This window comes from Chroicocephalus ridibundus, chromosome 4 (genome assembly GCF_963924245.1).
Source record: "Chroicocephalus ridibundus chromosome 4, bChrRid1.1, whole genome shotgun sequence".
Classification (NCBI taxonomy): Eukaryota; Metazoa; Chordata; class Aves; order Charadriiformes; family Laridae; genus Chroicocephalus; species Chroicocephalus ridibundus.
Window position 1 is genome coordinate 21,010,577 of NC_086287.1, and position 14,466 is coordinate 21,025,042.

General features: G+C 55.1%; 1 protein-coding gene across 5 annotated transcripts in view; it reads right to left on the reverse strand.

Moving 5' to 3' along the window:
- Positions 1–7,076: 7,076 nt before the first annotated feature.
- LOC134514057 (USP6 N-terminal-like protein) overlaps positions 7,077–14,466 on the reverse strand; it is an 87,866-nt gene continuing 80,476 nt past the window's right edge. For all 5 annotated transcript variants that reach the window (XM_063331290.1, XM_063331293.1, XM_063331295.1 and 2 more), the window contains 3 exons: positions 13,321–13,420; positions 11,927–12,079; positions 7,077–11,702 (listed from right to left, as the gene is read on the reverse strand). In XM_063331290.1, coding sequence (XP_063187360.1) covers positions 10,414–11,702; positions 11,927–12,079; positions 13,321–13,420 — 1,542 coding nt within the window. In that variant the 3' untranslated portion in view covers positions 7,077–10,413. The remainder of the gene's footprint in view (positions 11,703–11,926; positions 12,080–13,320; positions 13,421–14,466) is intronic.

Sequence of the window (14,466 nt, forward strand, 5' to 3'; positions counted from 1 at the left end):
TGTTTCCAGCAGCGCCTGTCCCCGTGCTGGAGAAGTGCCGAAGATGCTGAGTTTGGTGTTGCATCCGCTTAGCGATATGGTTTTAGTCGTGGTTTCGTGTCAGAGTTAGGTTGATGGTTGGACTAGATGATCTGAAAGGTCCCTTCCAACCTCGGCAATTCTATGATTCTGCATGCGTGGGGCTGGACCAGAGGCTCCCAGAAAACCTCCCAACTTAAGTTGTTTCAAGTGTGAAGCCTGGAAGTACGGGTTTTGTTCCTAAGTTGGTAGCTTGTGTGCCCTGCAACCACAGGGCAGAGGGCAGGGCTACTTCATCCTTCTAGAAGATGACTAAAAGCCTTAACAGTTAGTGGGTGGGTTAATGTGGGAGCCCTTGCTTGGTGGTGTTACTACACTAGGAACCTGGTGCTCTTTTTCTGCAACAGAGCTTATCCCATCCTTCACCAGGCCCTTGGTGTGTTTGGGGCTCTAACATTGAGTGTTTAGGGCTCTCTCAAGGACTGGACTCTGGATGGCTCTAACTACTGAGAGTATCTTCTGGTTGGGAGCCAGAAGACACAGTCAAGGACCAGGAGCCGTGGTCAAGCAAGCTGAGGAGCTCTAGGGAGTACCAGGGGTCAGGTATCTTCGCAGGACAGGCAGCAGCTGCAGTTGCAAGAGGCTGGCACGTCTTGGCAGGGTCGTCCTGGAGCAGCACTGGCCACAATACAAAGTCCTTCAGCGGGTTGGTCAGGAGCAGGAAGCCAAAAAACGAGCATCTCCCTTTTAGAGACATGTCTGCGTCCCTCAGCGTGAGGTTTTCCAGCTTGCTCAGAAAAGCTCTGGGTCTGGTCAAGTCCCATGTTGTTATGGTAACTTGTTTGAGGGTTTTCTAGTTGCAAAATACTGTTGCTTCCTTGGGCCGCTCCTCGTGGCTGTTGCACTGAAGGGTGCTGAAAATGAGCTGTTTCGTCAGCGGTTTAGTAGTTGGTGTCCGTGTTTTGCAGCACACCACGAGGCACCAGACAGACTTTTCTTCATGGTGGAAAAGTCTAGTTGAAACTTCACAGTTTTGATCTGTTGTACATCTCAAGTGGTACCAGATATTGACAGTCTCTTTTCTGGGGTGGCTGGTTATACTCGTGTTTTATGTATGGCTAAAGCAGACATAGATGTGCGAGGAGTCACCAGAGTTCTGCAAACGGACCTTAAAGTTCTTCAGAACCCAGGGTACACCTTCATCTCGGTGCACATGGTAGGACACTGCTCTGTCCTGACAGGACAGCACTTCAGAAGGCCAGTAGGCAGGTAGGAGCTGGAACTGGAGGCTGCAAGCATCTTAGGAGGACCTATCTGATAGCTGGTGGTCTGAGCCTGGAAGGTTGGCAGACCAATCTCATTCCTTTTGTGCATTGCACCCATCAGAAGCGAGGCAGCCAGGACCCTTTGTCAAACAATGCTGGTCAGTAACATGGCCATCTCAGGAGCTAGAAGCACCACTGGTTAGCTTTTTGCTGTAATGAGAAGATCGCAAGGAACCCTGACTCAAGTCGATGTTCAAGTCCATGCTGAAGGTTGGAGGGAGGCTGGGAGCGAAAGGAGGTGCTAAAAGCTTGACACTATAGCTCTTCCCCAGAAATCATCTTAATCATGTATTAATGTAGTACCACATCTTGATTCCGTGAGGTTGGCTTCAGGAGAATCACGACAGCTCTTCAGTGTGCAGTAAGATATGTCAGCTCTGATCTGATCTTTGGGGTAGGCAAAAACCAGATCGTATCGCTCCTCTCAGGTGGAGCTGTTACTTTGGACTTGGCATTTTGACTTGCTGACTTGGTGCTGGTAATTTAGGTCCAGGGTAGCAACTTGCTGGTCATGACAGGCAGGATGTCAGTATATGAGGTCACGATGTGTTCTCTGCTTGCTAGCTGAACTTCTTGAGTCTGAAAGTAACACCAGGGTTGCAGTTTCGTTGGAGTGAATGTAGGTTTGGAGAAGGAATTGCTGGGTTTGGAGTAGATTTAGTTGATTTTTCCCATAGTTATTTAAGGCACATTTGTTCTATAAGTACCTGGACTGGAAGATGTGATTTTCAGGTGCTGCAGTTCTTTCCATTATGACAAGGAGTTTCTTGCCCATCTCAGTTCTGCTTCTCTGGTACAAGCTTAGGTGAGCAGAACGTGCAGTTATTCTGAAGAGCCGCTCCAGTTGCATAGCTGGAAGCTGCAGAAGTCCATAGAGGTAAGCTTCTTCCCTGTGTTTGGGCACATCAGCTCATGTTTGGCTGCCGGGATCTCTTCAGCTGGTCATGGCAAGGCTGGACTGAACTTGGTGCTGTGCCATGGATCTCAGGCAAGTGTGAACGCCACCTCTGAGAAGGCTTCAGGCAGCATCGTACTGATTATCTGTTGAAGCTGCGTCTCCTGTGATGGAGGAGTGACACCTTTGAACCTGTAGTTAAATGACAGAATAGCTGAGGAGGTCCGGTCTGGTCTGGTTTGGTTTGGTCAGGTTCAGATGTCTCAGGACTGATGTATAAGCTTTTCTCTCCCACATCATTGAAGCGCCCTGCACGCTGTTCCAGAGGGGTTGGGGCTCCAGAGACATCACAGCTGAGTCAAATGACAAAATTGCCTACAAGTCCTTAAAGATGCTGATTAAGTGCTGGAACAGATCTCATGCCTTTTGGTCTGTGAGGGCTTCCACAGCAGCTTTTTCCGAAGCCAGCAGAGGTGGTGACTCCAAAGCAGATGAGCACATGGTGCTTGCTGAAGGCTTTGGCAAGCATCTGGGTTGAGTTTGCAGGAGCTGGCAGCAGTGACTCATTGCTGGAGAGAGACCTGAGAGACGAGGAGCGGGGGAGCTGAATGGAAAGCTGAGTTTTACAGAGCAGCCCTGGCTAAATGCTGGCCTCGTCCTCCTCACTTGCAGTGTGGTTGGGTAAGGAGGAGCAGACCAGGTTTCCCTTCTGGGCTATGGTCCAGTCCACTGCTGCAGACCTTTCCAGCCCGAGCGGTACTTCCGTATCACTTCTTGGCTCCACCAGGAGCCATAAAGGTAAGCAAAGCCACCCAAAAACCAGCTTCCCCATGTCTGCCTAAGGGAGCTGCAGGCTTAGATATCCCAGGAGCATGGCCCTGGCGTGAGGCTTGACTGAGTGTCGCCCAGGGCACCAGAGTGGCTGAGGCTCTTAATGGGATGGCTGGAAGCAGGAGCTTGTGGTATTGTACCCCATCTATGCGCAGGTACTTCTAGGGACCTCATACCAGTTTTGGAGCAAGGATGGAAGTTTCTTAGTTAACCTTTCTCTGGGTGTTAGGAAGAGCCTGTTTTACTGTGTGGAAGAACAGGGCTAAATGAGCCAGGCTTCAGTGACCAATCCCTCGGACTTGTGCCTTTGTCTGTGCCTTCAAAGCCATCTGCGTTCCCATCTTGGGCTCTTCTGTAACTGCTGCCAGTGAGTAGGATGCTTGTGGGTTAGGACCAGCTGCTGTGTCTCCTAGTGAGATGGTGGCTGAGTTGTCTCAGCGTTGGTTTGCTTATCTCCTGCGCTGTTGTGGTGCCCACGTCCTGTTAGATGAGTGTGTTTGCTTGCTACCAGGAGGATGCTGCTGTACGTCCTGGGGGCTTTCTCGGCCGCTGAGGTTTTAGGATTTGGGAGATGGTTTAGGAAGGGGTCAGACCTGCGTCTTTTCAGCTGTTGGGCTATTATTTTTTCTGTGCGCGCGTTTATACCTGATGTGCTGTAGGAAGGGGGTGGCATTGCTGGGAGGATGGTCTGACCGCAAGCATCCTGGCCACCAGCAACTGGTGGGAACCGGGACAGGCAGATGGGGCTGGCCCCATGCGCAGCTTCGTTTCCCCCTAGGGCAGGTGAGCCCTGCTCTCTCTGTGGGCTGAGCACAGGGTCTGGGGTTCAGCAGAGCCGAGGTACCGGCCCCAGCCAAGGCTGCTGGGCTGGGTCTGCGCCCCCTGTGCTCTGCGAGCCCTGGGTTTGCTCCCCAGCCCCGCTGCCACAGCCCTTCTGCAGCACAGCAGGAGCACACGAGCAGACACCGCTAGCGCAGCAGCACGCGAGCATCGGGCGAGCAGCACCGCGGCAGGTGAGCAGCACAGCGGGACGAAGAGGAGGAAGACTCGCAGGCCTAGCCAAACTCCAGCACTGCCTCTGCCAAACCGGCTGGGGCGCAAAGCTCCCAGACACCGCGCACCCATCGCTCTCCCCCTGCTGCATCCCGGGACCAGAGCCTAAACCAGCCCAGAGCCTTGCTCCCTCCCTCGGCTTGGCTCTGCTCCAGGCTCCACTTAGCATCAATTATTCAGTGCTGACTCGCTGCTGTGTTGCGGAGGCACGCAGCGGGGCTGCCGAGCTCTTGGCGGCTGTGAGTGGTGGGCAGGGAGGATGAGGAGCGCAGCCGTGGCTCGGCAGAGAGCCAGTGAGCGACAGGACGAGACGTGGCCGCCTGCCTGTCCCAGCTCCTGGCGCTGCTGGTTTGGCTGCTCATGAGCCAGGAAGGACGGGAGCCGCAGGGGGCTGCCAGGGCACCAGAGCTGAGCGCGGCTCGTGGGTCTGCGTGGAATGGTTTCTGGGCAGGGACCAGCCCTGGAGCTGGACACCTGCTGTTAGAGTTGTCTGGAAGCCGGGACAGGAGCAGTGGCTCCACCAGGGAAAAGGGGGGATTTAATACGGGCAAATGTCGAGCGCAGAGGGAGAGGCAGCAGGAGGACCGGTCCCTGGCTGACAAAGACATTAGGATTTCAGCAGCAGCCTCCATACCTCTACAGAGTTCATTTTCCCCTGGTGCCAGTGCTGTACAGCAAACGGGTATTGGTAAGCTTGGGCTTGGGACTACACAGCTGTCCTGCTCTTGGTCCACCTGGGAGCAGCACCCAGGCCCTGGGGGTCATAGGAGGGGGTAGAGGCTGCTGCTCGACTGGTGCAGGGGCTATCTGCACTCCTGTCCCCTTGGGGACACCAGCACCTCCCGTGCTGGGACCTTCCCACAGCAGGAGAGTGTGCCGGTGCCCTGCATGGCTTGCATCCACCCTGAGGTCTTTCACTTCTCTGGTACGAGATGGAGGTCCTAGGCCTACCTGCTGGGCAAGTCCCAGGGGTGGCCTCCCCCTGGGGAGGACTCTGCAGTGGATGCTTGGCATGTCCTCCTCAGGCAACCCTACCTGGGACCCCCTTTTAGCACCCTTTCAAGGCTGGGGGGCTGCTGTGGCTCCTGCATTAGCTGGAAGGATGCTGTCAGGGGATGTGGTGGAGCCCTGCCTGCCCCTGGTCCCCCCACAGCCAGGAGACCACGACCGGGCACATGCATGGGGTGTGGGACCAAGGATGCCAGTAAACAACATCTTAATCCATTTTTTTTTTTTTTTTTAATGACCAAGCGAACCGGGGCTGTTTCAGAGAGGAACAGGAGACTCTGCCTGCCATGTTGCTCAAACCCAGCCCAACTCGCCTTCCCTCGGGGAAACCCTGCCCTTCTAGACACTTCTGCTCCCTCCCCATCAGCAGGGAGCTGAAGCTGTCCCAGCAGTTGGATAAATGCCATGCAGTGCCTGTCACGTAGGAAACCACCGCAGCCGTTCAAACCCGCTCCCAGCCGGCTGCTTCCTCTGTGCCACCCGAAAACCAACAGGTTGGCTGGGTCTGGTGGCCAGGAGGTGACACAAAGCAGCTTGTGCAACTGGGCTGCTTGCGGGCACCTGGAAGCACGGGGGAGATGAGGTTTGCTTCACTCCAGCCCGTGGATGGATGTCCCACCCGTGCAGACAGCGGAGCATCCCTGGGCTGGCATCCAGCGTTAAATGATACGGGGGATGTGCCGAGAGCTGCGGCCTCACTGCACGGCTGCTCCGCTGTGGTGCTTACTGGTGCTGGCTTTTTTTTTTTTTTTCATAGGGTTGCAGACCAGTTTTAATGAGTTAATATAAATAAGCTAACTTAAGGACACCGGAGAACAAGGTAGGAGCTTTTTTTGTTCCTGTTTGACCTCTTTTAGGTGAGGCAGAGCACTGCTAGAAGCAGGAATACCAGGCTGTAGCACCCACCGGGTTGTGCACGGGGATGCCGCATTTCCTGCACCGCCCTTATACCCCAGGGTGGCATTTAGCTAATCCTGGCCCCTCCGTTTTGCTGTCGTTCTTTGTGCCCACTGTGCTGCTCTGGTAGAGACAGATGACCCTGTGTTGACCATAACCGTGTTGCTCAAGTACCAAATGGCAGGGTTTCTCTCTGGGAAATGAGATTACTGCCCCAATTTAACACCCCAAAGCCAACAGTACCGTGGTCATCTTAAGCGCAGCAAGCACTGGCCGTGAAATTCGGGGTGTGTCAGAGGTGCTGCTCACGCACAGCTTTTTAAAATCCATTTTCAGCAGCAAGCGGCACCACCTTGCGCTCCTGGTGACTGGCGTAAGCGTGACTCAGTCCTGACTCACACGGCGTCACGGTGAGTCGCATCCACCCACCCGCCCTCCGTGCCAGGAGCTGTGCCCACCCCGCTCCCCATCCCCTCCAACCCTCCCCGCGCTGCCCGCGGGGCAGGAAAACAAACTCCAAACCCCACATCTTGGCCAAAAAACCCTAAAGCCTGCAGCATGGCTGCCGGCTACCGGCCGTGTGCGGGAAGGGATGTGCAGGGGCTGGGGGCAGGATGCTGCCTTTGGCTCAGGCGGCCGGGAGGGGACAGCCCTACGGAGAAAAGAGCAGTTTTCTTTTCACTGCTGCTGGGGATGCTGGATTTAACCCTGGTAGAAAAGCAGGGAGGAAGGCGGAGATGGAGCGGGTTGGACCCCTCCACAGCTGAAGCACACCTGGTGATGAACCAAGCTGAAAGCCAGCAGGAGAAGGCAACCCGTCCTGCTGCAGCATCTGGCGCCGTAAGAAACCTCCTGGAGTCGGATTTTTATGCTAAACTTTTTTTTTAACCGTTATCATTACAACCATGTAAAACACAGCATCAAATACTCTGGACGCTCGGTTTGGGTCAGCATAAAAAGGAATGATTGACTTCCCCCCCCCCCCCCAAAAAAAAACAAAAACAAAAACCGTCCCTACAAAAAGCTACAAAAACCCAAAATGAAACAAAAAGCACAGACATAAAAATGTTTTTGTTTTTTTTTTTTTTTAAAGTAATAATTATAATACATTAGAAAGAGTCATGGAGGAAGCGTTCCACGCTGTAAACAAGAATAGCAATTAAAAAGAAAAGCAGATGGTAGCCAGGCTCTCAAAGGGCACGGCCGAGAGACCCTGACCTTGCTGGCCGTCCCACGCTGCAGCCGGTCCCCGTGGCTCCTGCTGCCACGCAAAGTGCTCAAATACAAACCAACTCCCCCCACCACCCCCCCCCAGCCCCACATCGATGCTACGTGGGGGGCAGCGAGGCGGGAGCCATCCCGGGGCTGCGAGGGCAAGGACAGGGGGAGCTGCTTTCCTGAGTTTGCTCGTGGCAAGAGTGGCTTTTGCTACAGGGCTGAGGCCCTTGTAGAAGGCTGGGGCAGGGGCGCAGGTGGCTTGGGCCATTTGTTTGTCCTGCTGAGCTGCCACCCTCACCCTTCTCCTTCCCTTGCTGTCCCCAGAGAAAAAGCTGAGGCTGGTCCGTGTCCTGCCCGCCCCTGCTGCCACAGACCCGCCATGGCCGCACCTTCACCTGCGGCAAGAGGCAGAGGAGAGAGGCTCGTCGTCTCTGGTAGGCTATGCTTTGATGTGCTGAAGCGAGAGCATCCCTCCAAGGAAAACACTGCATGTCACCAGCTCCCAGCCAGCTCGGATGGGAGCTACTTTGCCCCAGGAACTCTTCCCAAATCTGCCAGCTTTCAGGGGCTGCAGGTTGGAGAAGAGCTGCTTAGGTGGCACAGTGAGGAGGTCAGAGGCCTTCCCAGCGAGAAGCACACTGGTGGGATGGGGGGAGCCTGCGTCTGCCTGGTCCAAAGGTTACCGACACCAGCTGGTGGCTTCCCCCAGGCTTGGAGATGACCGAGGACCTTGCTGCTCATTCCCATTAGGGCTTGGAGGGGAGGAAGCCCCCCACATTCTTGTATAACACCATGCACCACGCAATGGCTACTGTGCATTCGACAGCTCTCCAAGATTAGAGCAAACCACCTTTTAAAATGTGAATACTGCAAAACACCCCAGACACGTGCTGGGTGAGGAGCCTGGGCACATCCAACGTGACGTGCAAAGGCTGTGCGCCCAAAATGAGGGGAGAAAAGGTCAAAATGAGGGGGAAGAGGTCTCAGCTCTTGCACACATGAGCTGAATGCTCAGATGCGTTAGCTGGAGTCCTATGTGTGCTTCAAGAGGAGGACAGACCCCCCCCCCCCCCCAGGCTACAGCAACCAAGCCAAGAGATGATCCACCAGCCCTCAGATGTGTCTCGTTGCCTCCCAGCGATCTCCAGGGCTGCTAGTGAAAGGCGATCGATACCTGTCCTGAAATAGTTCCCAGGTGTTTTAACACACAAATAGGTTTAACTACTGCATGGTTACTGAAAAAAAAGTACTCTAAATTAAAACCAATTCAAGCACCGTTGTCCTAGAAAGGACCTGTGGTGTCTCAAAACACAAATACTGAACATTCAACCAGCACTTCTCAAAGAGCAACTCTCGACTCCTCACAACACCCCTGCGAGGTAGCTAATAGGGTTATCCCTGCTTTGCAGAGGGAGAGAGGACGGGGAAAGTTGGAGACTGAGCAGAAGATGGGGGTCTCCGACCGAGCGGGGGTTGCAACATAAGCCGAGGGTGCTGTGGTCTGGCTGCCAACATCCGACGATGGGGGTGCTCCCTTCAACGCTCTCCCTGCTGCTCACGTAAACCACCACATGCACACAAAAAAATACACCCTCCCTGATAAACCCCATGAAGTAACTTAGTGGAAGTTTTCTGCTGGGCTTCCAGACTTAGGTATGTTACTGAAGCAGCCTGTGCGATAAAAAGCAGTTTTCAAAGTCGTCTTAGAACTTAAAGGAGCTTTTTGCCCAGGGTCTCCATCGAAGGGATGGCATCCCACCTGCGGTCCTACCTAAGGTGGCATCTGCAGCCACCCCTTCTGGACAGCAGAGTCTAATACAGCACATCTGGACTAGTTTATTTCCTGCTGCTTCCATTTATCTGCCTTCCTGATGAAGTCCCTTCACCTGTAGGGGTGAAGTAAATACTGGGAACAGGAGTCTGGACCAGCTCTTTCAATGGGACGAGCTGTCCCCGGGCCCCCGCGCACCTCCAGCCAACAGTTTGGGCTGTGCAGCAACAACACCCTGGGATGGGGAGGAGATGGACAGGCCACCGAGACTTGGTGCCTGAAAGGCAAGCAGGCACCCACTCCTCAGCAGTGCTCTGTCGTGACGTCGATGCTCTACAGCATCATCTTCCAAACCCCTTTGCCCAGGTTTCCGTCCTTAGTTGTTGCTTTCTAGGTGGGATAAACCAGAAAGGCTGAGATCGGGTTCCGGGCAATGTGCGCCCCTTCCCCAACTCTTACGCTGTTTCCACCCTGACACTTGCTTAAAAGCAGGCTTCAGCTTGAGCATCACGATCAGACGCCATCCCACCTCCAGCAGCTGGCTAGTGAAAGCTGAAGGCCTGCCAGGGCAGCAGCCCCTTTTCCTGTTCAGCCAACGGAAAGGCGGCGAGCCTGCTTGCCGCCCTGAACCTGCCGCGGGAAAGGCCAGCGGAAAGGCCCCTCAGCCCAAGCGACCTGTCTCAACCTTCATTCCTGTCCTCGTCACCTTGAAAACTTGGGAAAGAACCACCCTGCTGGCAGTTCGCTGGGGTCGCACCAAGGAGACCCCCCCTCCCTGGGGACTCACCCGCTGTTAAACCTCCTCTCCGGGACACCATCCGCCGCTGGGGCGGGAGCTGGGGAGAGCCGGGCACCGCTCTGTGGAATTGCATAGAGTTGGCGGCGGGCTGCCCGCGCCCCCCGGCACCGCCTCGAAATGCTGCTGCCTACAACCGCGGGGCTGGGAAAAGAAATAAAAGATCTATTGCTACAAAGGGCCTTTGAAAGCGATGCTGTTGGCTGCGCCGATGGGGCATTTTAAAGAAAGCATTTCAGATTCCCGTGCCTTGCGCCCACTTCCACAGCCGGCAGGAGCTGAAGAAAACACGCAACACATTTCACCAGCGCCGCCTCTCCCCTGATGCGCCACGAGGCTCGGGGAGCTTCGATGAAACACAAAAACGAAAGCGATTTCCAATTCGTCCATAGGAAAGATGCAAACCCAATTTGCTGGTGCCTCCCGGCACCGGCGGTCACTGCTCCGTCACCTCACCGGGCGCTCGTACCAAAGCACAGCTGGACGATGGCTGCTGTGCTGTCACCTCGACACAGCCCTGCTGAAGGGGGAGGTCCCAAAAAATGGGATGAGGGTGCTGCTCCAGCACCTGCTTCCTCTCCCTTGCCTCCCCCCATCCCCACTAAAACGTCACCGATTTGGGCAGCTTTGCCTGGGGAGGAGAGCCTGAAAGGAAACTGTTCTCCGAGCGGGATTTGGCAACCTGTGGTGGTAATTTTGGTTTGGGGCTCAGGGGGGGTCGTGGGGCTTTCAGTGCATTTAATGGTTTCTGGAAACTTTTTTGGGCATCTACCTCCTCTGGGTCCAGCGCAAGAGGCGGTGCCGTGGAGGCGGCAGGCAGGGGACGTCCAGTCTCCGGCAGAGGCAATGCCACCTGCTTTCTGTTTGAGAAGTCCTGCTCTGTCGCATGGGCCAGGTGGAGGGGAGTGGTGGTTTTGATCACGGTGTAGGGGCTGTTCCCCTCCACCGCGGCGGGGGACGGCGACGGCTGGGAGGGGCAGCCCTCGCCCAGCCCCGCTGCCTCCGACTCCCTGCCGGACAGGATGGGCACGCTGCCGCCGGCCAGCCCAGGTGCGGGCAGCGAGCCCAAGCCCTCCGACCAATGCGCGGGGCCGGTGGGGCTCCCTGGCCCGTTCTGCTGCAGGCTGGCGAGCTCCCCCGTGGATGCAGCTTTGGATGCCAAGCGCTTCAAGTCCCTTTTGTTGAGCAGCGCCGCTCTGCAGCGTTCCTCGGCCACGTCCTCCCGCCGCTTGCTCTCGGGGGAGCCGTCATGCTGCGATGCACTGGAGAGCTGCTGCCAGCTGCCCGGCAGAGGAGGAGGGGGTGCATCGAGAGCTTTCTCTTCGCAGAGAGATGCTGCTTGTTCTCCCACAGGCAGGGCAGCAGGATTTGGCTGACATACTGCATGGTCTGTAGCAGAAAGCTCAGCGGTGCTTGAGTCAGGAGGACTTGGCGTGTTTTGGAGAGAGGAGTCCGAGGAGCCGTGCTTGGCCGGGGCGGGGAGGGAGACCGACTCGTGATCCACCATGGCATGGCTGGGAACGAGAAGAGGCTGCTCCGGAGGCAGGAGGTGATGATGGGCCTGCGTTTTGCTTGTCTTCGGAAGAAACGGCAGCTGCCCATCCTTGGTGGGCTCCACCTGACCCTCCTCTCCTGGCGGCCCCCCACCAGGAGGATGCAGGTGGAGGTCCATCGCTTCAGCTGCTCCACCCTGGGGGGTGGGAGTCCTCGCCTCCACCACTGTTGTTCCTCCCAGCTCCCCGGGACCTCTGTGGGCATGGGGCTCCCTGTCCGGGGGGTGCTCGCCCACCTGGCCATTCTGGCCGTTGGCTGCCACATTGCCCTTCACGGCTACTGGGTTGAGGGAGAGCTCCAGGCCCAGGGGTTTCCGTGGGAACTCCTCAGGCTTTGCTACATTGGAAGCAGAGAAAACAAAATTAAAGCCAAACTGTGCATCAGTTCATTTTTGCATCCAGCACGCCCTGACCGTGGGGAAGGCAGATGCTGCACCTGGTAGGTGCCAGCCCTTCTGGGCTGCCCTGGCTTCCGACCATGCCAAAGGGATGCTCTGCTCCCAGGGGACATGGGCACCACCAGCCGTTCCCGGCAGGCTGCCCGCCTTCCCCTCTACCCACCTGGCGGGGGGAGGTCAAATTTCATCTTGCGCAGCTCGGTCATCGACACCTGCAGTTGCTCGATGACAGCATCGTCCTCGTACTGCAGGGAAGCAGCAATTTTCTCCTGCAGAAATTCCCGTAAATCTTCCAGCGTCATCTTCAGCAAGCGCTCTGGGGGACGGCAGAAAGGAGTAATGGCAGTGTCACAGCCCAATTGCAGGGTAGCACCCGCATGGGTTGCAATTGCTTTGGTTTCATCTGGGACTCTGCTGCTGTTCCCACTCCAGGGTGGGACAGCCTGAACGTTTTTGCCTCTCTCCCACCTTCCCGCTGTTGCTCAGGGTTGTCGATACATTTACATATACGTGCCACCTCTGGGCAGTGGCTCAGCAATGGCAGGACGATGGTGGGGCTGGGACCTGTGCTGACCAGGATGCACGTTTTGGGCCATTTCTGGAAGTTCTCACCAATACCTCTAGGAGGAGGAAAAGCTCCATGAGATAGACCCCGAGCATCAGACTGAACAGCCACTGCCGGCAGCCGCCACCACCAGCCAGGGATGCCAAACTGCAGCAGCCAGCGGGCAGGGATGCAAAGAGGGATGCTGACCCATGCCAGGGATGCAGACAAGGATGGGATGCAGGCAGGAACGCTGATCCGCACCCCATTCCCCAAGGGAAAAGAGATGATTTCACAGTCAGGCTGAAATTTCTGCCTGCCTGACAGTTTCCCATCTTTGCAAACAAATGGGATACTCGAAGGTGTATTTCTGGATGGCCTGTTCTTCATTCAACTGAAGGAAGAGCAGGGTGGCTGTCTGCAGAAGCCAGCGCACACAGTCCCATAAATCCCACTGGCCCAAAGGTTCCCAGCATGGAATATCAGCATCACTCCCGTCCCAGATTAAAGACCTAACAGGGCAACAAATCAAGGCCACTAGCTTATGGGAGTGGAGGGGCTCGAAGTCCCAAAGATCTCGAGGTAGAAACATCACTGCCTTAATGTTATGTAAGAAAACCAGGTTTTGGTCATTTTAGAAGTATATTAATGGATTTATTTCTCCCTCTACAGCCTTTTCAGCTGAACTGCCACATGGAGCTTTGCAGACAGATGGGTTGCTGTCTGTATTGCCCCTAAAACCGTGTTGATAAAAGAAGTGGGGTGCAGCATGCAGAAAGAGGCAGATGGGAGCGTTTCAGGTGGGGTTTGCTGTGCGCCGAGTGCAGGATTTCAACCCTTGCATCATCTCATTTCCTCCCCGGAGCTTCAGCACAGGACTGTGCCTTTTGGGGCCAGCACGGGGCACCAAGCAGGCTGGTGGTGGCCAGCAAGGCTTTCCGGGTGGGCAGCACAAGGGTGGCCCAGCATGGTGTCACCTCTGCTATACGAGATGTGCTCTGCTGGGACCTTACTTTTGTGCAGTTTGAGGATGGTGTAAGCCATGGCCGTCAGCACCCGCTCTCCTTCTAGGATGTAGATATCCCACAGCCGCAAGGTGAGGGTGAAGGGGGTCTGTTTCCAACACACAAACGAAAAACCAGCTCGTTAGCACCACACTCGCTCGCACTGATTGATGGGGTGATGATACAGAGGTTAGTGGCATCACTATGTCCCCTCGCACCACAACACGCAACAGGGTGAGGCACTGGATGTCCAGGATTCATCTATAACACAAACCCCTGTTTTATCACCTATGGTTTTGCCTTAAACCCTTGGGTGACCAGGAAAGTACTTTAAAACCCAGTTGTGGATGCAGCAAAAGGAGAAACTTTCCACACAGACATACTAGCACGTGGATTCCCCTACGCTGGAGGGAGTATCATCATCTTTCAGCCTTGCAGGTGGGCTAAATCACTCCTGTATCCGTCCAAATTGCCCAAACAGATGAAAGGCTCTTTATAGCACAGGTCTGAAGGCCCAACGGTGCTTCACTAAGCATTTTAAAAAATCACTCCTTTGGTGTCTAGGAAAGTGGTCTTCCTTATACACAGGCTTATTCCTGCCTGCTAGAAAAGCCTCTGCAAACAGGAGTGAACTGATATCCAAAATGATGGAGCAGCCCATCATCTCCCAGCAAAGATTTAAGGCATCTCATCAACACAGAAATTAATACTAGTTCTACTGTGACATTTGTGTTCAAATTTAGGATGCTGCGCTTACTCTCTGGAGTTTGGCACGGCTGGCTGTTGCAGCTCTTTTATCACACATTACTGCAGTTAAAGGATTTTGCATTTTACACAGCTTTTAGTGACAGCCTGCAAAGCAGTGATTTCCCTCTCCAGGGAAAGAGGTCATCCGCTCTTTTATAGAAGGGGCAGCCGAAAACTGAGACCGGGGACACACAGATGTCCTAAACATTAGCAAGTCTGGATCTTGCGATGAAGTGTGTAAGCACAACGCTGCCCCTAAAAATAAAGTAGTCTTGGCTCGGGACTGGCAAATTAGCTCCGGACAAATCAGGGTAATTTTCTCACACTTTCATGTGTCTCCAGTGCCGAGCCCGCTCCTTTGCCTGCAGCTGCTACAGTGCTATTTGTTCAGGTTGGTGCCTCCAGCTC